The sequence below is a fragment of the Gekko japonicus genome, unplaced genomic scaffold, assembly GCF_001447785.1.
Source record: "Gekko japonicus isolate JY-2015 unplaced genomic scaffold, Gekko_japonicus_V1.1 scaffold696, whole genome shotgun sequence".
Lineage (NCBI taxonomy): Eukaryota > Metazoa > Chordata > Lepidosauria > Squamata > Gekkonidae > Gekko > Gekko japonicus.
This window is the reverse complement of record NW_015161971.1, coordinates 100,396-127,162: the sequence shown is the minus strand read 5'-3', so window position 1 is coordinate 127,162 and position 26,767 is coordinate 100,396. Positions and strand designations below refer to the sequence as shown.

Genomic DNA, 26,767 nt, shown 5'->3' with positions numbered 1-26,767 from the left:
TGGCACATTAGTAACTGCTCCGATGCTCTGTTGGGGTGAAACAGTGGGAGGGCTTCTGGAGTTCTGGATCCACTGGTGGACCTCCTGACGACACCTGGGTTTTGGCCACTGTGTGACATAGCGTGTTGGACTGGATGGGCCATTGGCCTGATCCAACATGGCTTCTCTTCTGTTCTTATGTCTGGGGCAAGGGATGCTCTGTCTTCTTGGTGCTTGGTGGGCAACTGTGGGAGGACTTCTGGAGTTCTGGCCCCGCTGGTGGACCTCCTGATGGCCCCTGGGTTTTGGCCACTGTGTGACACAGAGTGTTGGACTGGATGGGCCATTGGCCTGATCCAGCATGGCTTCTCTGATGTTCTTATATCTGGGGCAAGGGATGCTCTGTCTTCTTGGTGCTTGGTGGGCAACTGTGGGAGGACTTCTGGAGTTCTGGCCCCGCTGGTGGACCTCCTGATGGCCCCTGGGTTTTGGCCACTGTGTGACACAGAGTGTTGGACTGGATGGGCCATTGGCCTGATTCAACATGGCTTCTCTGATGTTCTTATATTTGGAGCAGGGATGCTCTGTCTTCTTGGTGCTTGGGGGGTGGCAACAGTGGGAGGGCTTCTGGAGTTCTGGCTCTGCTGGTGGACCTCCTGAGGGCCCCTGGTGTTTCTGGCCACTGTGTGTCAGCCTGGATGGGCCATTGGCCTGATCCAACATTGGCTTCTCTTATGTTCTTCTAGAGGTTTAGATAAGAAATATAGAACTGTGGGCCATCAGTGGCTGTTAGCAACAAGATAGTTCCAGGTGGTCAGCCGTGTTGATCTGAAGCAGTAGAGCAAATTTAGAGTCCAGCGGGGCACCTTTAAGGCCAACGAAGGTTTATTCAAGGTGTGAGCTTTTGTGCGCACGCACACTTTTTCAAATACCTGTTTTTTATTTTATTTTTTTAAAAATTAAATTTTCAAATTTGAAGAAGCGTGCGTGCACACGGAAGCTCATACCTTGAATAAAACTTTGTTGGTCTTAAAGGTGCCCCTGGACTCTAAATACATACATGACCAGATAGTCCCGTAATTCATAACATCGGGATAATCAGTGTTAATACAGTAGTGTTTGGAACTTAAAACAGTGAACGATTACAATGGACAAGCCTTAATAAACAACAGCGTATCTAAAATCGAGGTATACTCTTCTTTGGTTGACAAATATCCCAGAAAAGGGAGCCAGATTTGTACAAATTTTGATGTAAAAAAACCAGTGTTCTTCGATAAGACAGATTCGGTAAGTTTGTCTAACACGCAAAATTCACACACACGACTCATGCAGTCCGAAATAGTTAATTTTGTATTGTTTTTCCAATGAGAATCTAGCTGCTGCACAAAGAAGCTCTATTAAGCCTTTGTTGAGCCATCGTGAGGCGGTATTGTACCACAAATTTAGAATCAGTATATTTATCTGTTTATTCATTTGATTTATACTCTGGTAATGGTGTACCATTGGGTAATGGTGGTGGCTCCTTAGTTGAAGGCCTGGTGGAAGAGCTCTGTCTTACAGGCCCTGAGGAACTGTAAAAGATCCCACAGGGCCCTGATCTCTTCCTCTAGTGGTAACCTGAACCATGTTGTGCACCTTTTTCATTCGTTCTTCTTCTCCTCGGCAGCAAAAGATTTGCGATGCGACCACATGGCGAACGAGAGATCTTCACGAGTCATTTCGCTTCTGCCGGCCCTTCGCTATGCGTTGGCGGAGGCGGCCAAAGACCGCAAGAAGGAGGCGGTTCCTCCTGGAGTTCTGGTCAAGCAGTATGTCCAAGAGGTGGCGACGCTCGATAAGAATTTGCTCCCTACCTTTACCCACCCGGACAGACCGTTCCTCTCCTTTGATCAGTTCTTAAAGAAGTCCGACCTCGAAGCCATGTCCGGAAAGTGCTCCCAGGTCTCGTTTGCTCGCTTGCAGAGATACCTGTCGGATACCCAAAACTACAGTTTGGAAATGTCGACGGCCTCAGCTTCTTCCGGTGCCGATTCTCGGTCTCCCGCCAGCGGCAGAGCATGTGACTCTGGAAGCCCTTTGGGCTTAAGTTCTGGCCCTCTGCCCCGTGAGGGGTCCGTACAGCTTGTCGAAACCGCAAGGTCCGGGCGGTCTGCAGAATCGACCGCTCTCGGGGCAGAGGGCGCTGGGAAGCCCATCCAGGCGAGCGAGCGGAATTTGCAGCGCTGTAAAAGGAAATCCAGCCGGCTCCTGGGGATGAGCACCAGGAAGAAGTGGGCCCCTCTGAAAGTCCTCTGCATTATGGAGAACAGCAAGAAGCAGAAGAAATCCAAAAAGAAGAAGCTGGATCATTTGCCTGCGTCTTCCAAAACGCAGAGGCCCTTGGCAGAATCTGGCGAGCCCACCCTGAAATTAAAAAATCTTCAGTATCCCTCAAAAAGGAAGAGAGGTGAGAACGGCATCACTTGTAGGCAGTTTGGTGTAGTGGTTAAGTGCGCGGACTCTAATCTGGGAGAACCGGGTTTGATTTACACCTGGCTGGATGGCCTTGGGCAAGCCATAGTTCTGATAAGAGCTGTTCTTGAAAGAGAGCAGTTTCTGTCAAGAGCTCTCTCAGCCCCGTCTACCTCCCAGGGTGTCTGTTGTGGGGAGGGGAAGGGAAAGGAGTTTGTAAGCCGCTCTGAGACACCTTTGGGTTGTGAAGGGAGGGGTATAAATCCCTTCTCTTCTCTTCTCTTCTCTTCTCTTCTCTTCTCTTCTCTTCTCTTCTCTTCTCTTCTCTTCTCTTCTCTTCTCTTCTCTTCTCTTCTCTTCTCTTCTCTTCTCTTCTCTTCTCTTCTCTTCTCTTCTCTTCTCTTCTCTTCTCTTCTCTTCTCTTCTCTTCTCTTCTCTTCTCTTCTCTTCTCTTCTCTTCTCTTCTCTTCATATTCTGGTATTAAGAATCCTGGCTTTCCTCAGACGATGCAAAACTGATTCAAGTGGGTCAGCCGTGTCGGTCTGAAGCAAAGAGAAGAAAGTTGAGTCCAGTGGTACCTTTAAGACCAACAAAGGTTGTTTAACAGGAAATTGTCTTGTCCCCCCCCCCCCCCGGCCAAGGCCGGCTCAGGGCGGCTTCCATAAAACAGTGCAAACAGTATAGTACGACCCCGATCTCCTCCGGGAGCTCATTCCTCCAGAGTGGAGCTGCCACCAGCCTGGCCTACTTGATGTTCGGGAGGGCCAGCTGATTCTGGATCCCCAATCGCGGCACTCTCTGGGGAACATATGGGGAAAGGCAGTCCCTCACCTTCAACACCAACAAAGTCTAATTCTGGGTATCAGTTTTCGTGTGCATGCGCACGTCTCCAAGCAGACGAAAGCTTATACCCGTAATTAGACTTTGTTGCTCTTGAAGGTGCCACTGGACTCAAACTTTGTTCCGTGCAAAACTGAATTATTCAGGAGGGCTTTTCTATGCAGGCAATAGAGTCACACTGTATTCGGGGAGGGCGGGATACAAATCCAAAGAATAACTAAATAAATAAATATGTTTCACAGAGTGACTTGGATAAATGATTAGGGACTGTGGTCTACACTATAGTGAATAGCTTGCTGAAATAGGTCCAGGGGAGTTAGCTGTGTGAGTCTGTTGCTGCAGAATAGTAAAAAAACCAGTAGCACCTTTAAGACTAACAAACTTTATTGTAGCGCTAGCTTTCTAGAAACACAGCTCTCTTTGTCAGATGCATGGAGAGTATGAAGAAACTGGCCAGAGATATATAGGTGGTAAGGGGAAGGGGGGAAAGGATGCAGATCCCCTTACCACCTATATATCTCTGGCCAGTTTCTTCATACCCTCCATGCGTCTGATGAAGAGAGCTGTGTTTCTTAAAGGCTTACACTACAATAACGTTTATTAGTCTTAAAGGCGCTACTAGGCCAGTATAGTTGAAATATTTGTACCCACACTCATTTGCATCACTTTCTGTAATGCCAGGCAGTGGAGATGTAAACTTTATAAAGGACACAAACACAAAGGGTTTTTTTTTTTTTTACTTAAAGTAAAAGCATGCTTGAAACATTAGCTCTGTAAGCTGCAAACCTACTTTTGATTTATTGACATTCACCACAGAAATCTCATGCTCAGAGTGTTGTGCAATTCTGGTCACCACACGTTAAAAAGGATATTATAGCTTTGGAAAAAGTGCAGAAAAGGGCAACTCGAAGGATAAAAGGGTTGGAACACTTTCCCTATGAGGAAAGGTTAAGGCGCTTAGGGCTCTTTAGCTTGGAGAAACGACGACTGAGGGGTGATATGATTGAGGTTTATAAGATTATGCATGGGAAAGAGCAGGTAGAGAAAGAGGTACTTTTCTCCCTTTCTCACAATACAAGAACCCGTGGGCACTCCATGAAATTGCTGAGCGGTCGGGTTAGAACGGATAAAAGGAAGTACTTCTTCACCCAAAGAGTGATTAACACATGGAATTCACTGCCACAGGAAGTGGTGGCGGCTACAAGCATGGACGGCTTCAAAAGGGAATTAGATAGGCATATGGAGCAGAGGTCCATCAGTGGCTATTAGCCACAAGGTATAGATAGGGGCTCTGGGGCAAGGGATGCTCTGTCTTCTTGGTGCTTGGGGGGGTCAACAGTGGGAGGGCTTCTAATGTCCTGGCCCCACTGCTGGACCTCCTGAGGGCACCTGGTATTTCTGGCCACTGTGTGATACAGAGTGTTGGACTGGATGGGCCTTTGGCCTGATCCAACATTGGCATCTCTTATGTTCTTATGAGTCTAGGACCCAGGTTAGAACATGAAATGGCCGAGTGATTGAGAGAGTCTGGGGAATCAAGCTATGATGCAGCAGCAGCAGAACTGGAAGCAGGAGATGGCCAGTTCCGCTGTGGGCCTGATGAAAGCCCTCCGGGGGCCTGATCTGGCCCCTGGGCCGCTTGTTTGGCACCCCTGATCTAGAGATTTCAAAGAAGAGGGAGAGATCCGAAACAAACCGCAGGATATTTTTGTTTAGACTATTTGCAGCCTCGCTGACACTCGAGGCCGATTATGTTGTGCGAATCGAGCGCAGTCCAGAGGACGGGAGATCCGGGGAACTGTGCAATAGGGTTTGGGCGGCAGAGGTCTGGAAACGATCAGAAATCTAAGACCGAGCGGAAACCAAAGCGTGACCTTGGTAGCGATGCATTAGCTTAGGCCACAGTCTCAGTCCTTTTACCAATGCAACTTTGTGACCATTTCGTTGCAATACAGTCCCCATTTGTGAATAATTTAGCTTTGCATAGTTTGCAGAATGGGGTCGCGGTAGCTCAGAAGTTAAGACGCTGAGCTGCAAGACCGGAAGGTCGGTAGTTCAGCAGTTCGAGACCCGAGTGCCGCGTGACAGAGTGAGCTCCCATCGCTGGTCCCAGCTCCTGCCAACCTAGCAGTTCGAGAGCAAGAAATTGCAAGTCGATAAATAGGTACCGCTGCGGTGGGAAGGCAACAGTGTTCTGTGCGCCTCGGTGTTTAGTCATGCCGGCCACGTGATCACGGGAACGTCTTCGGACAGCACTGGCTCTTCGGCTTGGAAACGAAGATGAGCACCGCCCCCTCGAGTCGGATTTGACTGGCTTTCGAGCAAGGGAAACCTTGACCTTTACCTAGTTTGCAGAAAGCCAGGAGAGCAGAACCCTTCCTAACCTCATCAAGGAGGCCATTCTGGAAGGGGAGGGGGCCACCCCTGAGAATGCCAGGATATGGGGTGCTTGTCAGTTTTGCCCATTTGCCGAATGGAACCTGCAAAGGCCCTGCTGGGGTGAGCGCCGTCGTCGTGGCGGACCGTAGGGAGAGAGGCGTCCGTGTAGAATGAAACGAATGAGCAATGGGTTTAGAACAGATCAAAGGAAGCCCTTCTTCACCCAAAGAGTCATTAACATGTGGGATTCACTGCATCAGGAGGTGGTGGCAGCTACAAGCATGGACGGCTTCAAGAGGGGATCGGATGACATACGGAGCAGAGGTCCATCAGCGGCTATTAGCCAGTTTGGTGTCCCGGATAGGAGTGCAGACTCTAATCTGGGAGAACCCGGTTTGAGTCCCCACTCCCCCACGTGCAGCTGCTGGCATGACCTCGGGTCAGTCACAAGTTCTTTCAGCACTGTTATCTCCAAAGCAGTCCTTGAAAGAGCTCTCTCAGCCCCACCTACCTCCCAGGTTAAAGGGAGGGGAGGGGAAAGGAGATTGCAAGCCGCTCTGACATTCCTTTGGGTAGGGAAGGGCAGGGTATAAATCCAATCTATTCCTCCCCCTCTCCTTCTTCCCACAAGGTATAGAGGGAACACTCTGGGTAAGTGATGCTCTATATTCTTGGTACTTGGAGGGGGGCACAGCAGAAGGGCTTCTGGAGCTGTGCCCCCACTGGTGGACCTCCGGAGGGCACCTGGGTTTGGGCCACTGTGGCACGTGCACCTGTGCCTGGAAGTCATGGTGACTGGGTGGGCCATTGGCCTGATACAACGTGGCTTCTCTTACATTCAGATATGAGGGACCAAGGCCATAAAGGAGAGAGTTAATCAGCAAAAAGCCAATGTGTGCAGGGGTGTGTGGGTGTCTATCCTTGTTGTACAGACAGAAAGGACTTTCTGCCACATGTGGTGTTGGCTCAGAGAAGGGCTTTTCCATGGGCTCAGTAATGTCTCTATGGGGCCGTAAGGAATGTGGATTGCCTACCCCCTGGGATGGAGGGGGGCACGTCACTGTTCTGTTCTGCATAGCATCTAGTGCGGTGGCACTGAATCACACGGCAGTGGTGGTAGCAGGGGTCATTTCGTGTAGGAGCGCACAGGAGCGGAGCTCCGGCAGTAAAGAGCCCAGGGGGCGGGCACATGCAACAAGCCCCATCCCCTGCTTCCAGCAGCCCTCAGTCAGAGCAAGAAGCAACCAGGTAAGTTGCAGAGCTCCCCCCTGGCCCCCCGGTCCACGACAGTCCAGTGGCACCTTTAAGACCAAGTTTTATTCAGGTACCAGCTCTCCCTCTGCGAGGACAGATCTGCACGTCCCCCCCCCCCAATAGCTAGCAATCCAAAACAGTCCAGTGGAGCCTGAGCGGTGGGTGTTGCCGTCCGACACGCGTCCGATGATGTCAGGGGGGGGTGGCACATGCAAATAAGTTATGCTAATGAGTTATGCTAATGAGCTCCTGCGCCGCTTTTTCTATGAAATGACCCCTGGGTGGTAGGGTTGGGTTACGCCTCCCCTCCTCTCAAACAGCCTTTCTTTCTCCCAGGTGCCGAGGTGTTGTCAGCGGAAATAGTGCAGAGGACAAGGCATGAGTCTGCCGTGAAAGCCACGTTGTCTTCTGAGGTTCCTGGCGCTGAACAAAAGAAGCCAAGGCTCTTGAGCGGCAGCAAGAGTGCGGAGGTGGAGAAGACAGAAAACAACAAGAGTCGGACAGGTAAGAACATTAAGAGAAGCCAATGTTGGGCCAGTGGCCCATCCAGTCCAACACTCTGTGTCACACAGTGGCCGAAACCCAGGTGCCTTCAGGAGGTCCACCAGCAGGGCCATAAGAACATCAGGGAAGCCATGTTGGATCAGGATAATGGCCCATTCCATCCAACACTCTGTGTCACACAGTGGCCAAAACCCAGGTGCCCTCAGGAGTTCCACCAGCAGGGCCGTAACTCCAGAGGCCCTCCCGCTGTTGCCCCCCAAGCACTAAGAAGACAGAGCATCACTGCCCCAGACATAAGAACATAAGAGAAGCCATGTTGGATCAGGCCAATGGCCCATTCGGTCCAATACTCTGTGTCACACAGTGGCCGAAACCCAGGTGCCTTCAGGAGGTCCACCAGCAGGGCCAGAACTCCAGAGGCCCTCCCGCTGTTGCCCCCCAAGCACCAAGAAGACAGAGCATCACTGCCCCAGACAAAAGAACATAAGAGAAGCCATGTTGGATCAGGCCAGTGGCCCATTCGGTCCAACACTCTGTGTCACACAGTGGCCAAACCCCAGGTGCCTTCAGGAGGTCCACCAACAGGCCTGGAATTCCAGAAGACCCTCCCACTGTTGCCCCCCCAAGCACCAATAATACAGAGGAACACTGCCCAAGACATAAGAACATAAGATAAGCCATGTTGGATCAGGCCAGTGGCCCATCCAGTCCAACACTCTGTGTCACACAGTGGCCAAAAACCAGGTTGCCCTCAGGAGGTCCACCAGCGGGGCCGGAACTCCAGAAGCCCTCCTACTGTGGCCCCCCCAGAACTAGGAGTACAGAGCATCATTGCCCCAGAGTAAAATCCTGATGCTTCGATCTTCGAACCCAAGTCAGGGATGTACAGTTGGGGAACTGAGGCATCAATCTAGGCCTTAGGATACCCTTCCCGCAAGGACTCTTCCCCCTGCCCCCTCTGCTCACACCCCTCTGCTCCATCTTCTTCTTCTGTTCACGGGGGAGAATTCTGCTGGAACATCTTGCATTTTCTTCATATCAGCCCTGCAAAGTAGGCTTGGTTGAGAGAGATCGACTGTCTCAAGATCACCCAGTGAGCTTCTTGGCCACCTGGGGATTTGAACCAGGCACTTCGTAGTCTCTCGCCTGACACTTTAACCACTAGGAAACACGGTCTCTTTCACACATTAGGGAGAACATGACTCACTAGGCAGAGCTCTCGTCCTAGGCCACTTTAGGCCTTTTCTGAGGGTAGCTGTATTAATCTGCAGTAGATTGGAGTCTAGTTCACCTTAGAGATCCAATGAGAATTTCAGAGTACGAATTTTCAGGAATCAAAAGCTCCCGAGATAGTATCAGAGGGCAGCTGTGCTGGTTTGCAGTAGAACCGCTTAGATTCCAGTTCCGTGACGCCTTAGAGAACAAGAAGAACGTACAAGATTTTATCCCCGACAAAGCCGAATACAATCACTCGGTACTAAATCTAAAATTCAAACATAGCTGCGTATTCTAATATCATAAGCAATACACCAAATCATATATTCTTCTCAGTTGCTTAAAATTCTCCTTACTCATCAAATAGAGGGTGAAGGGAGCTTTGACTCTTGAAAGCTCATACCTTAAAAACTTTTGTGACCTTGGGTCAGTCACAAGTTCTTTCAGTAGTAGAAAACACCATCGAAAATTGCCAAACAATATATTAAACAATTATAAAGTTGGTGGTGTCACAACAACAACATTAGTGCATACTGTAACTCAGGGGTCATTTTGTAGAAAAAGAGGTGCAGGAGCTCATTAGCATAACTTATTAGCATAAATTATTTGCATATGCCACACCCCCTGGCATTACCGGAAGTGTGTTAGAAGACAACACCCACCGCTCAGGCTCCACTGGACTCTTTTGGATTGCTAGCTATGGGGGGGGGATGTGCAGATCTGTCCTCTCAGAGGAGGGAGAGCTTGTACCTGAATAAAACTTGGTCTTAAAGGTGCCACTGGACTGTTTTGGATTGCTAGCTGTGGGGGGGGAGGGGAATGCACAGATCTGCCCTCAGAGAGGAGGGAGAGCTTGTACCTGAAGGCGGGCCAGAGGGGGGCTCTGCACCTTGCTAGCTCACACTAACTCAGCTTAGAGGGAACATTGACTGCAATATTTCCTCCTTTGTAGATAAGACATAAAGTCCATGTAATCAGTGTAACTTGATAGGAGGAGTCCACATAGTCATACTATTGTCCAAACAGCCTTTGCAAAGACGCCCGTTCTAGATACTCAGAAGATGCGTTCCCTTCGACTTCTTCAGTTTGCCGGCTGTGTAAGTGGAACTGTAAAGAGATTTACACAAATGTGTAACACGAAAATACATATAAAAAACAGTTGTTTTTAAAGAAAGCTGCCTGAAAAATACACTCACCCTGATTTCAGCAATTTGAACAGACCGCAAGGTTCATAGTGTAAGAAGCGAATCATAGGCTCTCAAAGATACAGGCAAAGATGCATGTCAGTTTAAACCTCAACAGGGAAAGAAACGTGTGTATCCAATTTAGATTAGTCCCATTTAAAGGGCTCTATTTTTCTAAAATAAACGTTTGATTATATTCCCTTTGTTTACAACAAGGCTGAAAAATCAATTTCCCTGTTCGAGTAGGTGGGGAGGGGCCGTGGCTCAGTGGTGTAGAGCAGGGGTCATTTCCTGCAGGAGCGCACAGGAGCGGGGCTCCGGCAGTAAAGAGCCCAGGGGGCGGGCACGTGCAACAAGCCCCACCCCCTGCTCCCAGCAGCCCTCAGTCAGAGCAAGAAGCAGCCAGGTAAGCTGCAGAGCCCCCAGCCCAAAACAGTCCAGTGGCACCTTTAAGACCAAGTTTTATTCAGGTACAAGCTCTCCCTCCTCTGTGAGGACAGATCTGCACGTTCCCCCCCCCCAATAGCTAGCAATCCAAAACAGTCCAGTGGAGCCTGAGTGGTGGGTGTTGCCTTCCGACACACTTCCGGTGATGTCAGGGGGCGTGGCACATGCAAATAAGTTATGCTAATGAGCTCCTGCACCTCTTTTTCTACAAAAGGACCCCTGGTGTAGAGCATCTGCTTGGCACACAGAAGGCCCCAGATTCACTCCCCGGCATCTCCAGTTCAAAAGGATTAGGTGGTCGTTGAGGCAAAAGCCCTTCGCCTGAGACCCTGGAGAGCCGCTGCCAGTCCGAGTGGACAGTACTGACCTTTGATGAGCTGATGGTGTGATTCAGTATAAGTAGAAAAGCACAAGAGTCCAGTGGCACCTTGAAGACTAACAAAATTTGTGTCAGGGGGAGGAGCTTTGGTGAGTCATTGCTCACTCGACCTGAGCAGGGTCTCAAAAAAGCTCACCTCCTGGCCACGAATGTTGTTGGTCTTTAAGGTGCCACTGGACTCTTGTGCTTTTCTGCTACTACATACAGATTAACACGGTGACCAGTGTTCCCTCTAAGCTGAGTTAGCGTGAGCCAGCTCATAGGGTTTTTTTTAGCCTCCGGCTCAGACATTTTTGCCTTAGCTCGGGAAGGGAGGGCTCCAGAGCAAACTGATTTATGCAGCAGCCAAATCGCTCGCTCACAACTTTGATGCCGGCAGCTCACAAAGTAGAATTTTTGCTCACAAGACTCCACAGCGTAGAGCAGTGGTGGCAAACCTATGGCACGGGTGCCGGAGGTGGCACTCAGAGCCCTCTCTGTGGGCACGCGTGCCATCGCCCCAGCCAGGCCCAGACCGTCATTAAAGTGTCGAATCCTCTGCCAAATAATTTTAAGTAAATGAAAGCATTTGGGATTGCTTTCCTTCCTTTGTTTGGATCATCTTAAGTTAATGTATGAGTTGTTTTTTCTAAAGTAAAACCTCAGTATTCAGGTTAAATTGCCGTGTTGGCACTTTGCGATAAATAAGTGGGTTTTGGGTCGCAGTTTGGGCACTCGGTCTCTAACAGGCTCGCCATCACTGGCTTAGAGGGAGCATTGACGGTGACCCATCTTGATCCAGTACAAGGCGGCGTCATATGTGTTCTGTGCTGAGTGATACTAGAACCCTGTTTTCACGCTGATTCCTTGACTTCTCTTCTGCAGTGAAGAAGAAATACATCCACGGCGATACAGACGTAGTCGAGTTGGAAATCCACGGTGACGAGAACGCTCCTTCTCGAGAACGGTCTCCTTCTTGGGACACTTGTCTGCCCCTGAGAATAGACAACTGCGATTCCCATGCCTTGAACATGCTGGCCGATCTGGCCCTCAGCTCCCGTGACTCTCTGCTCCTCCCTAACGCCGACAGATCCGGGTTGTCTCACAGCCCATCGCGAGAGCGGCGGCACCTGCAGAGAGAGAAGCTTTTGCAAAAGGCTTCTGATCACGAGTATCACAGGATCAACGCAAAATTGAAAGGCACTTCCCTTCCCGGCAGGAGTCCTCAGTGGTCCCATTCATCCCCCGCACAACCCGATCCAAGCCTGGATCCCCCTTCTAGCCCTCGAGAGAGGGGCCATGTAAGTTCTGGCAAGAAAAAGAGTGCAAGACCCCATCCACCCAAGCCCCTTGCAGCACTTCCAACAGAAATTGGAGATGTTTTGGACCCGAGTGTGCCCTTTTTGATCTCCACTGAGCACTCCTATGCCTCTCCGGCCCTGGAGCCTGTGCAAAAGCAGCTCCCTTGGAGAGGGTCACCGAGTCCCCCCAGCTCCAAGAATGGGGTGAAAAGTGCGAAGTCGGGACCCCTCGTCGGGAAAGTCCTGCCTTTCCGGCACCAGCAGAACATTTGTCACCCACACAAGCAATTTCGGAGCTACTTACCGTTCTCGCGCTCTGCTGTCATGGCTGCCAGGCCAAAGGACGACTTCGGCAAGTCTCGCAAAGTGACCTTTTGCGACCAGTCAGTTCGAGTGACTTGCCAGTGGGAGGCCGAATACCTCTTCAGCGTAGATAGCAAATACACGAACAATTCGTTAGAGAAAACGATTGTTCGGGCTGTACACGGGTAAGTGGCTTTTCTCCCAGGTTTGGAAAGGTACTGAATCCGGTACGGAGGGGATTATCATTTTCTGAGTCTTGTTCTGGACCGACAGGCCCGGCTTTGCGGTGTCTTTGTTTGTCCATTTGAGTCACATGTCGGATCGGCATTTGGACTGCCCGTGGGCCTTGCTATCAGCAACAAGAGCGTTTGCCTCCTCCCTAGCTCCAGCCCTAGACTCCATTAAAGTCCCTAGACTCCAGAGTAACTTTGTTTATTGTGGGTATTTATACTCCGCCTTCCTTGTTGAGACTCAAGGCGGATTACATAGTGCACGTCAGGTACAATCAGTCAAGTATCATCAACAGGATGGGACATCCGCCTTCACCTGGATAGCCCAGACAAGCCCGATCTCATCAGACCTCGGAAGCTAAGCAGGGCCAGCCCTGGCAAGTATTTGGATGGGAGACCTCCAAAGAATACCGGGGTGGGGGGGCAGAGGCAGGCTATCAAGCCAGTTTGGTGTTGTGGTTGAGTGCGCGGGCTCTAATCTGGGAGAAACGGGTTTGATTCCGCACTCCTCCACTTGCACCTGGCTGGATGACCTTGGGCAAGCCGTAGTTCTGACAAGAGCTGTCCTTGAAAAAGAGCAGTTTCTGTCAAGAGCTCTCTCGGCCCCACCGACCTCACAGGGTGTCTGTTGTGGGGAGGGGGAGGGAATGGAGTTTGTTTGGGTAGTGAAGGGTGGGGTATAAATCCAATCTCTTCTTCTTCTCTGAACGTCCCCCACGCCCCAGTAGGAGTCGCCAGAGGTCACCATGACTTCCAGGCACGGGCGCACGTGCACACACACACACAAAATACGAAAAAAACCCAACACCACGATGGGACATCCAACGGACAGTACAGTTGGGTTTGGACTACAGAAATCTGAAAACAAACAGAAATCTCAAGCAGCTGAAATAACGAATGAGCTTTTAAAAACGATACATTAAGAGGCACCTAGTCTGGAGCATACTTGCGGCAATATGCCTCGATGTCACAGTGCTGGCTACATCCCCTCTCCCTTTACCGATGTTCCTTGCCCCCTGCGTCAAGTGCGCATGTTCTCGTGTTCCTTTCCCCTGCTAGTTTCACAGTGGGGTGCTCGGTGGTAAGTGGGCCTCCTTCCCACATTTCGAACGCCTTTTCTGCATTGCTCTCCGGGAGGGTTATTGGGCAGTGCAGCTTGGTGGGTTCCCCCTCCGCTCTTCTCCCCAGTAAGAAGGGATGGGGCAGTGTGGAATTCTGGTGGAGTGCCTGCTCTGCACTCCTCCTTAGCAGACATTTATTTATATTTTATTTATTTTATTTATTTATTTATTAGTTTGACTTATATCCCGCCCTCCCAAAGGCTCAGGGCGGCTCACATGCGGCAAAGCTGAGTGCAAAATATATATAATAAATAAATATATATAATAAATAAAACATTTAAAATCACAATAAAACCTTCCAATAATACGGTGCTATACCTATATTAATCATCGAAGATGGGGACAACCCCCCCCCCCAGGTTTGGTGGCCAGCTGTCTCAGTAGTGTGGTCTCCCACTACACTGTCTCAAACTTCTGCCAGGGCCCGCTTGCCCCCGTTCTTATAGGGCAGCCGATGACTTGCCACCTCGGTGGTAGAATAGTGGCGGCGGCGGCTCCTACTCGAACTCCTACATTCAGACTGTCACCATCCCTATACTGCCAAAACCGAAATTTCACAGGGAACGAATGTTCGTTTCTCTCTGTTGGTATCAGAGGAAGGGAGCTTTGACACTGGAGAGCTCGTACCTCCCCAAAATCATGTCGGTCTCTAAGATGCTCCTGGACTTGAACCTAGGATCATAGAATCATTTAAAAAATCAGAGAATCTGACGGGGCCCTACAGGCCATCTAGTCCAACCCCCTGCTCAATGCAGGATCAGCCTAGAGCATCCCTGGCAAGGGTTTGTCCAGCCGCTGCTTAAAGAGTGCCAGGGAGGGGGAGCTCACCACCTCCCTAGGCAGCTGATCCCACTGTTGAACAACTCTGACTGTAAACGTTTTCCCTAATATCCAACCGGTTCTTTCCCACTCTTAATTTAAACCCAATTCTGGCAAGTCTATTCTCTGCTGCCGACAGGAACAGCTCCCTGCCCTACTCCAAGTGACAGCCCTTCAGATACTTCAAGAGAGCAATCATGCCCCCCCTCAACCTCCTTTTCTCCAGACTGAACATTCCCAAGTCCCTCAGCCTTTCCTCACAGGGCTTGGTCTCCAGGCCCCCGATCACCCTCGTCGCTCTCCTCTACCGGCTCCATTCTGTCCACATCCTTTTGGAAGGGAGGCCTCCAGAACCGCACACACTACTCCAGGTGTGGCCTGACAGATCAGTGTACAGCGGGACTATTGACGTTTTGCAATGGCAACCTAATTGTTTTGACATTAGTGCGGAAAGGGGGGAGGGAGACAGAAGTTGCAGCTGGAGGCTGGCTGATCATAACTCCAGATTTGTTCCTGAAAGCATTCCGGACTTAATTTCTTACAGTCATAAAACGTTAATAAAATGACCCTCGGATTATGGTCCAGGAGGGCATGTGGAATGGTGCAACCCAGTCTTCTGAGATCACAAAAGCTAAGCAGGGTCGGTACTTGGAAGAGAGACCTCCAAGGAAGACTCTGCAGGGGAAGGCAACAGCAAACCACCTCTGCTTTTCGCTTGCCTTGATAGCCCCTCGCTGGGGGGGGTCACTGTAAACTGGAAGCTAAGCATAGTCGGTACTTGGGTGGGAGACCACCAAGGAAGACTCTGCAGAGGAAGGCAGTGGCAAACCACCTCTGCTTCCCGCTTGCCCTGAAAGCCCCTCGCTGGGGTCACCATAACTTGAGAGCACTTTACACACGCAGGATTGTGGTCCAAACCAGCAAATCGCGACCAAAGCCTAGACTTCTTCAGCGCCCTGGATTGATCAGCACCATGTTCCTCCATTGTGGGCTTTGGTGAATCCTTCTGTAGAACGAGTAGGCAGCCTCGGTTTCCCAAGTGCCAAAAGCCCCGCTGCGTCTACCTGTAAGGACACTGATGTGCTGGCAAACAAAATGGGAACTGGGAGAGATGAGACTTGCACTTCACAGACGTGGTTGGGAGCCGGTTAAGTCCCAGGAGTGCTGCCAGCACTTCGGGGACTTGGCTCAATCCCTTGGGTCAGGAGCCAACTCCAAGCAATATGGTCTGCCATGGTTTAGAATGATTCTACAACGTTGTGCGTGCCATGGATGTGTTCTTCCTCGAAGTTACACTTACGTTAGAAGGGTGGGACAAAAGTCCAATCACAGAAAGGTAAAAAGAGCCCTGCTGTATCAGACCACTGGTCCATCCAGTCCAGCATCCTGTCTCACACAGGGGCCAACCGGTTCCTCTGGAGGGCCAACAACAGGGCATGGAGGCCGAGGCCTTCATAAGAACCTCAGAAGAGCCCTGCTGGATCAGACCAGTGAAGGTCCATCTAGTCCAGCATCCTGTCTCACACAGTGGCCAACCAGCTCCTCGGGAGGGCCAACAAGCAGGGCACAGAGGCCGAGACCTTCCCCTGATGTTGCCTCCTAGCACTTCGATTCAGAGGTTGACTGCCTCTAAATGTGGGGGTTCATTTTAGTCGCCATGGCTAGTAGCCACTGATAAACCTCTCCTCCATGAAACTGTCTACTCCCCTTTTAAAGCCATCTGTGCCTGTGGCCATCCTTTGGCAGCGAAATCCATGTTTTAAACCAGGGATGTCAAACTCATTTGTTATAAGGGCCAGATCTGACATAAATGAGATCTTGTCGGGCCGGGCCATGTGTGTCATAAAATGTAATGCCAGGCAGCGGAGGTATAAACTTTATAAAGGACACAAACACAAAGATTTTTTTAAACTTAAAAACATACTTAAAACATTAGCACTCTTGCAATATTTTGTTTATTTAACAATCTGATAACTGGCACCTCTTGCTCTGAATTATTGCATCTAAATGTCTGTGCTGCTGCAATCTTGAGTATGCTGTTTAGGTGTGTGTCTGGAAGCTGCAAACCTACTTTTTGATTTATTGACATTAATTACAAAAATCTCATGGTCAGTGCTCTGAGTCTAGGACTCGGGAAAACATGAAATAGCTGGGCATTGCGAGCTTTGGGACATAAATGACTTTGTGTGCTGGTCAAGAACACGTGAAGGCATTATGACACAGAGTGAGGGCTATGTGTTTGTCTAAAAAAACTATAGTCTTCCCAGAAAAATAACTCCTATGAGGCAGTACAAGAATAGAGACAGCCCTATATAGTGGTCAGTATCAGCCTGCAATCTGGGAAGTCTAGGTTCAAAAACCCCAGTCTACAAAGGAAATGCGCTGGGTGAACTTGGTAAGAACAGACACTATCAGCCTAATCCACCTCACTGGCTTGTTGTTATTCTTCATCTAAATAGTTCACATTGCTTTTCTTTGAGAAATACTGGATCATGAGGTCATTAATACAGTGATAAAGGGGAGGCAAACCCAGTTGCACCCAGGAGAGCCACAACATAACGAGCCCAACAAAACATACACGTATTCACACACAGCATAACGAGCCCAACAAAATACACACACACTGTAGCAATTCACGCACAAGCTTATATCTTGAATAAAACTTCATTGGTCTTAAAGGTGCTTTGTATTTCTCCCATGCAATTGAGGCAGCTGAGAAGGGGAGGCGCCTCAGCCAATGGAAGGGAAGAAAGGCTTGCCTTTGTCTCCTGTGCAATTGAGGCAATCTGGCCAGGAAGCAAGCTCTGGCTTGTTCCCCCCCCCCGATGGAGGAGGGGGGGAGCCTCAACTAATGCAGAGGCTCGCCTATCTATCTTTGCTGTGCAATAGAGAGTCTGGTAAAGCCAGCTGCAACACAGCTGTATCAGAACTGGAGAAGGAAGCTGGAGAGAGCTAGTTGTTCAAGGGCCGGATAGGAGCCCTTTGGGGCTGGATCTGGAGCATGGGCTGCATGTTTGACATCCCTGTTTTAAACATTCACTGTGTAAAGAAGTATTTCCTTTTTTCCATCCTGAATCGACTGCCCATCAGGTTCATTGGATGCCTTTGAGTTGTATTTTGGGAGAAAGAGGGAAAAGAGTTCTCTTTGTCAACTCCACTTCGGCGGGAGGGCGGGGTTGAAATGTAATAAATAAATAAATAAAATAAACTCTTTCCACCCAATGGAATTTGTTACCCAACTTGTTAGAGAAACTGCAGTTATAACACTGTTCAGAGATTAAGAAGATTTAATTAATCCAACTTTCTGAATGGCGTTATAATTTTTAAAAATGTCTCTCTCTCTCTCCCCCCCCTTCTCTTTCCTTCCTTTGCTCTTTCTCTAGGCCCTGGGACCTGAGCCTGTCTGATGATGTGGAAGAAATGAAACTGATCCTCCACATGTGGGTGGCCTTGTTTTATAGCAAGCCCTTCAGATCCCCGACAGTCAGGAAGGTGGTTGAACACAGCAACCCTGCCAAATACGTATCGCTGAACAGTGTTGTGGATCCTTTGGAGCTCATTGATGACAGCGAGGGTTTCTGCGACTCGGATAAGCATTCGGTGGACTTGTTCTCTGAGGAATACCAGACGCCCGATAAAGTCGAAGGAAGAGCCTGTTCCCCCGTGGAGAAACCACTGTCTTGTAATGAACTATCCTCTACAAACTGCATAGAGAACGAGGCTCCCCTTGCCGACCCTGTGGAGACCGGCGACCTGCCTTTGAAAGATGGGCCAGTCAGCTACTTTGACAGCGACTTGGAGAATTTGCCTCAGGCCTTTGACAAGGTAATATTTTAGTAGCCCAGCAGTGGCCAGTTTTCAGATTCTCAGGGGCCATGGTTTTCCCATCCCACAGTCTCGGTATGGTTTGCCTTAACAAAACAACCCCCTTTGCTGGTGATCGGATGGGCTCTGTCTTTATATCTCGCAGTCAAGTGTGGTTGGATCTGCAGATATTTATATCCACGGATCAGGCCCACAGGGACTAAAAACAGATAGTTCCGCAAACTTGGGGGACTCCCCAGGTTAGCAGAAAAAATGGGAAAGGTTTCAAACGGGGTTTTTTTGGGGGGGAGGGTTAAATCTCCCCCAAAACAGAAGTGCTGGTTGTACCTCCTCATCTGTTGGATGGTGGTGATGAAGATTGGGTGGACAGAAAGCCTTTCACACAGACACACTGTCACAGCTCAGGTGGGGGTGTCACCTGATGCTGCCACCACTCTGATTTTAGGATCCCTTGAGAAGGCCCAGAGCACCCCCCCCCCAGACCTTCAGACCTCCCTTATTTGGCCGAATAATAGGCGTGAGGACCAGGCAGAGTAAACAACGAATAAAAGGTTTATTTTATAGGTCAGTCAAATATGGGAAACAAACAAGGTGCAAGAATGATAACGATAAGTGGGTAAAGAGAAAAGAAAACAAATGCCCCTAATGCGACTAGACTCACAGTCCCTAGTCCACTGTCTGTTGGGCCTGAGTCTACTCACCCTTTCTCTCAGGGTGAGGGTCTCTCCCAGCAGCAGCCTTCCTTCTGGCCCTGCTTTCTTGGAAGAAAGAACAGCTCCTCTTCTGTACCAGCTCTTTAATTGTAAACAAAAGGCTGCTCCTCGCCATGTTGATCTGCAACAGAAGAGGTCGATTTGAGTCCAGAAGCACCTTAGACACCAACAAGTGTTTCAGGGTGTGAGCGTGCAAGAGTCAATGCTCATATCTGACAAAGGGAGCTTTGACACTTGAAAGCTTATACCCCCAAAATCTGGGTGGTGTCTAAGGTGCTACTGGACCAAATAAATTCGGCAATACCGATTATTTCCCGAATCCCAATATCAGTATGATTCGGGAATATTGATTTGGGATTCGGGAATATTGATATATACTGATGTTTTTCAAGTTTGCTATACCCGAACCTGGAAAATACCAATTTTGTGTGTGTTTGTGTACATGCCCTTCTGCCCTTCTTCCTCATGACTTTGGAATTTATAATATCTCCCCGGAGAGTTTCTCCTCCCCCTCCTCCAGTTCTAATCTTCCTGGCTCAAGAGGAAGAGAAACTATCTAGCCATTTGGCTGTCTCCAACTCTGTCTTCTGAGGTGTGACACTCTATCAAGATGTGATATGGCAAAGTATTTGTTTTTCCCTGGCCTTCCATTTGCAAAACTGAAGAGTTTGGCAGAGCCAGTTTGGTCTAGTGGTTAAGTCTGCAGACTCTAACCCGGGAGAACCGGGTTTGATTCCCCACTCCTCCACTTGCACCTGCTGGATGACCTTGGGCAAGCCGTAGTTCTGATAAGAGCTGTTCTTGAAAAAGAGCAGTTTCTGTCAAGAGCTCTCTCGGCCCCACCTACCTCACAGGGTGTCTCTTGTGGGGAGGGGAAGGGGAAGGGAAAGGAGTTTGTAAGCCGCTCTGAGACACCTTTGGGTAGTGAAGGGCAGGGTATAAATCCAATCTCTTCTTCGTCTTCTTCTGGGCTGGGGGGGGGGGATTGGAGGCATCATTCCCGGGACTTATTCTCTCTGCCAGCTACAGACATTCAGAGGGGCCCCTGTGACAAGGGTTATGGTGTGCAACCCAGAGGCTGAATGATTGGGGTGAATTCCCCACAGAGGTAAATGTTTTAATTCTTAGAACAAGTAGCTTTGAGTGCGGTCGCACCTTACAGACTGTGGTGGAACAGGCCTGCTCTAGCCTGCAGGCCCTGTTCCACCAAGCTACTGGACCTGAATCTAGCTGTTCTGTTGTAGACCAATACGGCGAGCCCCTGACTCCTCTGGAAGATTCCTGTACCGTTTAAAAGCCTGCGCCCTCTTAAACTTAAAAAGGCTGATATAGCGCAAATCGGTCGCGTTTAGGTTTCAGCTTCTGGCTCCGACATGGCAGCGGCTTCCTGTGTCCAGACAGTTTCACAGAGGGTAGCCATGTTGGTGTGCCGTCGAATAGCTAGATTCCAGCCCCGCAGCACCTTAGAGACCAACCAGCTTTTCAGGGTTGTGAGCATTCGAGAGTCAAAGCTCCCTTTGTTCGGATAACCACCCTGACGGAGTGAATTTTGACTCTTGAAAGCTCATACTCTCAAAATCTTTTTCTTTTTGCTCCCCGAAGGGGATTTTTAAATTTGCGTCTCTAGAATAATTTATTTATTTATTTGACTTATATCCTGAGCCTTCCACGTGGGCTCTGGGTGGCTAACAAGAGGCAATTGCCATACATAACACCAGGGCTATTTTTGGGCAGGAACGCACAGGAACGGAGTTCCTGCTGGCTCCTGAGTTGGCCACACCCAGCTGGAACTCATTAGCATAACAGGCCACACCCAACAGCAGGAACTCATTAGGATTGGCTACATTAGGGGTGTGTGGCCTAACATGCAAAGGAGTCCCTGCTACAAAAAAGGCCCTGGACCGTTTGGACAACAAACAAGGTGAACAGAATAAGAAGCAAAAGGTGGGTGTGGCTGGATGACCACACTTCTGGTAACATGGGGGTGCGGCCTAATGTGCTAATGAGCTGTGCTGTCAGGGGTGTGGCCTAATATGCTAATGTGTTCCTGCTGTTGGGTATGGCCTATTATGCTAATGAGTTCCTGTTGGTCTTTTTCTACAAAAAAAGCCCTGCATAACACTGAAACCAGATAAAACAATCAATTCCATTTACAATTACATACATACATACAGTTACAATAACTACATAACTATAGGAGCTGCGGTGGCTCAAGTGGTTAAGACGCTGAACTACAGGCTGTGGAAGGTTGGTCGTTCAGCAGTTCGAGACCCGGGTGCCGCAAGACGGAGTGAGCTCCCATCTCTAGTTCCAGCTCCTGCCAACCTAGCCGTTCGAAAGCAAGAAATTGCAAGTAGATAAATAGGTACCACTTCGGTGGGAAGGTCACAGTGTTCCGTGCGCCTTGGTGTTTAGTCATGCCAGCCACATGACCACGGAAACGTCTTCGGACAGCGCTGGCTCTTCGGCTTGGAAATGGAGATGAGCACCGCAACCCTGGAGTCGGATTTGACTGGCTTTCGAGCAAGGGAAGCCTTTACCTTTACATAACTATAACGAAAGAAGGGGAGGGGAAAGACTACAGACTAAGGGAGAGAAAAAGGCACTAAAAGCCCAAGTGTAGATACAAAGTTGTAACTCTTTATCAATTAACTTCTGACATGAGGCGTTTCCTTGTTCATCGCTTCAAGTTCATACTCTCAAAATCTTGTTGTTCTCTGCGTTACTGTAGTCGAATCATAATTTTGATTTGTGTGTTTTAGAATAGCTTGCCGATTTGAAAGCTGTAGGTATTCTGCCTGTGCCTCTTCGTGTCTCCCTGAATCTCCCTGAATCTCTGAAACTTTTGTCACTTTCAGGTACCCGGGAAGGAAGCCGAAGAGGAGTTCTTTCTGGAACCGGTTATCTCTCCTCTCAGCCAGAGCGGCGGCTCTTTAAATGGCCACGGCAGAAGTTGCTCGAGACCTGACGTGGAGGCAGAAGTAGAAACAGTCAACTTGGTGGAAGTTTCCCAAAGCAACTCTGCTTCTGTGCTTCCTGAACTGCCAGAGACCCCAAAAGATAGACAGGGGGTAACAAGTACCGGGAGTGCCATTTCCACAGAGAAGCCGGAAATAAACAACACCTCATCTTCCACGAAGGAGGACGGCTGCCAAATCAGCAGTATCAAGTCGCTGCATTCTTCCGGAGCGACGTGGTTAGAGGCAAATGCAGAGTATGGGAAAGACAAACGTCCGTATAGAGGAAAAGGGAGTTCGCAGGATCTCCCGGTAGATGAAGACGAGGAGGACGTTGATGGTGAGAACACGGAGCTGGAATCAATTGACCTTGCTCTTTCGGATAGCAATGATGCTGATGTGGAGCCACGAGATGTGGATTTGGATCAGGATAGCGAGGAACTTGCCCAGGAGGGTTGTGTGGCTGAAGAGACCTGCATGTGTGATGCGGTGTCCTCTGGTGATAGCTTGACAACTTTAAGCCCATCACCAACTGCAAGTTTTGTACAGCAGTCTGCTTCCGAAACAGTAACCGAATCACCAGGGGACCAAGACAACCCTGCAGGATTAGACTCTAAATCTGCATTTCTAAACCAAATGGATTCTGTTGAGGGTCTCTGTATTTCGCAGGACAGTAAAAGAGACGTCCTGGCTGATTTTCATCCATCGCAAACTGTTCCTTTGCATCAGGTCATTCTTGATGAAGTGACTGAAGATTCTGTTGAATCACCCAAACTTCCTATATCTCCAAATCAAACAGACCTGGTTGAACACTCCGGCATTTCCCAGGAAGATAAAGAAATCTGTCCAGCAGATTCAGTTTCTCTTCAAGCTACTGAACTGAACCAAATAAAGAATGATTCGGTAACTCAAGGGGATTTTGTAGGGAGCCAAGGAGATTTTCTGGTGTTAGGGAAAAGTCAGACATTCTCAAACCCATTTGATATAGATGGTGTTTCTGAGGGAGGCAAAGAAACCAGCCGGGCCAGTTCAGCTTTGCAGGAAACTAATCCTGCCCATCGGTCAAGGCCTGATGAAGTATCAGAGTTGCTAGGGAGCCAGGAAGACTCTGCAATGTCAACTAAATGTCCTGAATCTCCAAATCAAATGAATGTGATTGAAGCGGAGTCCCAGGAGGAAGTCCCCCCGGCTGAGTCGGCTTGTGAACTGGGCCAAGTACAAAACAGTATGCCGAACAGAGAAGAATCTGTAGGAAACCAAAGTGATTCTCTTGTATCGGCCAAAATTTTTGTGTCTTCTAAACTATCAGGTCTCATTGGGAACTCCTGTGTTTCTCAGGAGGAAAAAGGAACCCTCGATTCGCTCGATTCAGCTCCGTTACAGAATCCGGCCCAACAAACCACTCCTGACGAAGCGACAACATTGGCTAAGAACCCAGAAGACTCCATTGCATCAGCCCCAAGTCCTGTGTTTCCCGAACCAATAAGTTCGGATGAGGGTTCCTACACTGACCAGGAAGAGGAAGACATGAATGTGTCTGATACAGATCCATTGGAAGCAAGTCACCAAGTAATTCAAGGGGAACAGAAGACCGGGCAGATGTCGGAATTACGGAATGATGTTGTAGAAGCTGAAGAAATCCAGTGCTTGGGGTTGAATGGCAGTGAGCCTAGTGATGAAAACGAAAGTAATGTAAATGTATCCGCTGTGGAAGAAAAAGCTTGTGATGATAAGCTCAGCCAGGTCTCAGCTGTCGTGTCTGAAGAAATCAAGTCCTTCCTTGGTGAACTGATTGACACCGTGAGTGGTTTAAAAGCGGAGAGGGGAGGAGCCTCTTCTAAAGAGGACTCAGGTTTAAATTGGATCAGTTCCATGACCCTGGAGTGCGTGACCCCTCCTGAGAGTGACGACGAGAGCCGTACAACTGACCAGCATACCACTTCTGACCCCGAATTGGTGGCAGATGAACATTTAGAGAAGCAGAGCACCTTTGTTAACCAAGAGGCAGAGTCGCAAGAGGAGAGTCGGTGCCGTTTGACGTCTTACGAAGGTCTAAGCTCGCATCGAGTGGCCGGGGTTGAAAGAGAGCCATTCCAAGAGGATGAAGCTGATTTGATGGCTGCGGATGTCCTTACAAGTTGCACAGATAGGGCAGAATCGGTCTCCCCAAGCCCAGACGGCAAATTCCAGTTAGCTGAAACAGCGGTATCCTCAAAGACCAGTGATTCAGCTATTCCCTTGTCGCATGGAGAAGTTGGGTTAGGACCTGCTAGCCATGAAGTATCCATTTCGACAAGGGAGGACAGCCCGCTCAGGGAAGGGGACGTAGAAATATTGGCTTGCATTCCAGGAGGATGTCTGTCTGAGTATCCACCAGAAGAATCTGATACCCCTTTGCATGGAGGCCCAAGTGAAGGACAAAACCGGGGGGATCCTAAAGATGCTGTGGATGTACAGTTGGCCAGTGAACAGACAGAGTTGCCTACCAGAGTCTTGGGTCCTAATATGGATAGGGAAGTGGAGTCCCTTTCGGCAGATGATGATCAAGGTCTCTTTGGTGATGCCTATTGCAGAAATCCATCTGCGAGCACTTGTTATACAAGATCTATCGATTCTAGAGGAGTTACGGGGGCTACTTACGTCCGTGATTTGAGTCCGGAGGAAGAGATCGGTACAAGTGACGACTGGGTGTACTTTGGGAAAAAGACAAGGATTTTGGATGTTGAACCTGAGACTAAATGCTTTGACCGGCCTTTTACGTCCCGAAGGGATGATAGACCTGCCCCGCCCTCACTCAAAGCTGGTGGCGAGCAGGGGCCGCTGAAGGATTATATCAACTTTTCCGTCACCAAGAAACACAAGGACAAAACCAGAACTTTTCACCCTTCCAAGAGGGGTGACAGTCTCACGGAAAGGTCGGGATTAATAAACTCCTTGAACAGGACTTGGCGAGTCTTGGACGACCCTATCCAAAGCACGTTAGATATGGAGTGTTTGCGTTTTCATTATAAGCTAAAGCACATCTTAGAAAAGAAGCGACCACAACTCTCTACCTCCGGCGAGCTCTTTGCAAAAGAGTTTGCAACTCAGGCAGCCGCCGAAACATTACCTTTGAGAAAGATACCCGACGGTCCTCTTTTAAATCCGCCGCCTCGGAGCAGAAGCCCCCTTCTGATCACAATTGTGAATCCTAGCGCGAGGCGGAGTGCCGCCCGTTGGTACCCTAGAATCAGCACGCCCGGCGACTCCTTTGGCCCTTCGCCTCTTCTACGGGACTCCTTTAGTAAAGCTGCTAGGTTCAAAAGTAAGGGGCAGGAGCGGCTCACCCCTTTCCACCTCAACAAGTTAACGTACAATAATAAGCTAAAAGACTGCCGGGGTGACATCTCGGTCATTATGGATGAATTTGCCGAGCTGAGCAGGGTGATGAAGCTGGACGACAGGCAGACGAGCCACAAAGGGCAAGATCCCAATACTACCTCAGAAGACGTTCCGGAGAAAAGATGCCAGTCCTTGCCCGGAAGGGTGACTTCCTACGAGCACCTCTTCGATGACTTGTGCAACACACTACATTTCAGACTTACAAATGTTGCCAAAGAGGCATGCAAAAAACCCTATTCCTTCTACCTGGTGGAAACAGGCGACGATCCCGTCTTTGGGAGAATAAAGGTAAAACGTTCACTTTTTAAAAAATTCATAACGGATTTTAGGCATGCAAGGCATTTTGATGCTTGCATGTCATGACAGCAGCACACGTGAAAGGGATCTGGGTGTTTTGGTTGATCACAAGCTAAACATGAGCCTGCAGTGCGATGTGGCTATGAAGAAAGCTAATGCAGTCTTAGGATGCATTAACGGAAGCATTGTGTCCAGATCACGGGAGGTGGTCATTCCGCTCTGTTCTGCTATGGTCAGGCCTCACCTGGAGTCCTGTGTCCAGTTTTGGGCACCACATTTCAGGAAGGGTGTTGACAAGCTTGAGTGTGTCCAGAAGAGGGCAACCAGAATAGTGAGAGGGTTGGAGTCCAAGTCTTACGAGGAAAGGCTGAAAGAATTGGGTCTGTTTAGCCTGGGAAAGAGAAGGCTTAGAGGGAACATGATTGCAGTCTTCAAGTATGTGAAGGGCTGTCATGTAGAAGGTGGAGCAGATCTATTCTCTCTTGCTACGGATTGCAAGACTAGATCTAATGGGTGGAAATTACAAGGGAGTCGATACCGGCTAAATATCAGGAGAAACTTCCCAACTGTAAGAGTGGTTCAGCAGTGGAAGAGTCTGCCTCGGGAGGTGGTGGATGCTCCTTCGCTGGATGTATTCAAGCGGAGGCTGGATTACCATCTTTCGGGTATGTTGTAGGTATGTAGGGCTCTCTTTCAGCTATGCTCCTGCAGAGTGCAGGGGGTTGGACTAGATGACCCGTAAGGTCCCTTCCAACTCTAACATTCTATGATTCTCCCCTGCCCAGTTCCTCGTATGGTACAAATTCCTGCCTCTTTGTTTTTCTTTAATCGTGATCTAGCATAGTAACATGGGATGACAGTAACCAGAGTTTATCCTAAGTAGTTTTGTCTTCATATTCATGGTCTGCAAACTAAATTTCCAGTTTTTGCTACCAGGGAGCCATGGTTAGTGTTAGTGCATGTAAACAGTATTCCATGGGTGAAAAAGGTATGTTTGTTGGGGGGGGGGGATATCCACTGGCGAGGAGAGGATGACGGGTGGGGAGAGTGGATATGCCTGAGAGTGGATTCCACATTTGGAAACTGTGGAAAGACAGAATGGATGGATGGCGTCCAAGTTTGGAAGCAGAGCATCGGCCAGATATCCCTTAAAGCTTGATTGCAGGATTCTCTCATGTTGAGCATATTTTCAGAAATTATTTTAGGCA

The 26,767-nt window shown here is 49.2% G+C and overlaps 1 protein-coding gene across 1 annotated transcript in view; it reads left to right on the top strand.

The window, feature by feature from the left end:
* Positions 1 to 7,320: 7,320 nt before the first annotated feature.
* Positions 7,321 to 26,767, top strand: part of FAM208B (family with sequence similarity 208 member B) — a 41,025-nt gene continuing 21,578 nt past the window's right edge. Inside the window, exons 1-4 of the mRNA XM_015429672.1 lie at positions 7,321 to 7,408; positions 11,498 to 12,401; positions 17,770 to 18,211; positions 21,783 to 25,550. Coding sequence (XP_015285158.1) covers positions 11,644 to 12,401; positions 17,770 to 18,211; positions 21,783 to 25,550 — 4,968 coding nt within the window. The 5' untranslated portion in view covers positions 7,321 to 7,408; positions 11,498 to 11,643. The remainder of the gene's footprint in view (positions 7,409 to 11,497; positions 12,402 to 17,769; positions 18,212 to 21,782; positions 25,551 to 26,767) is intronic.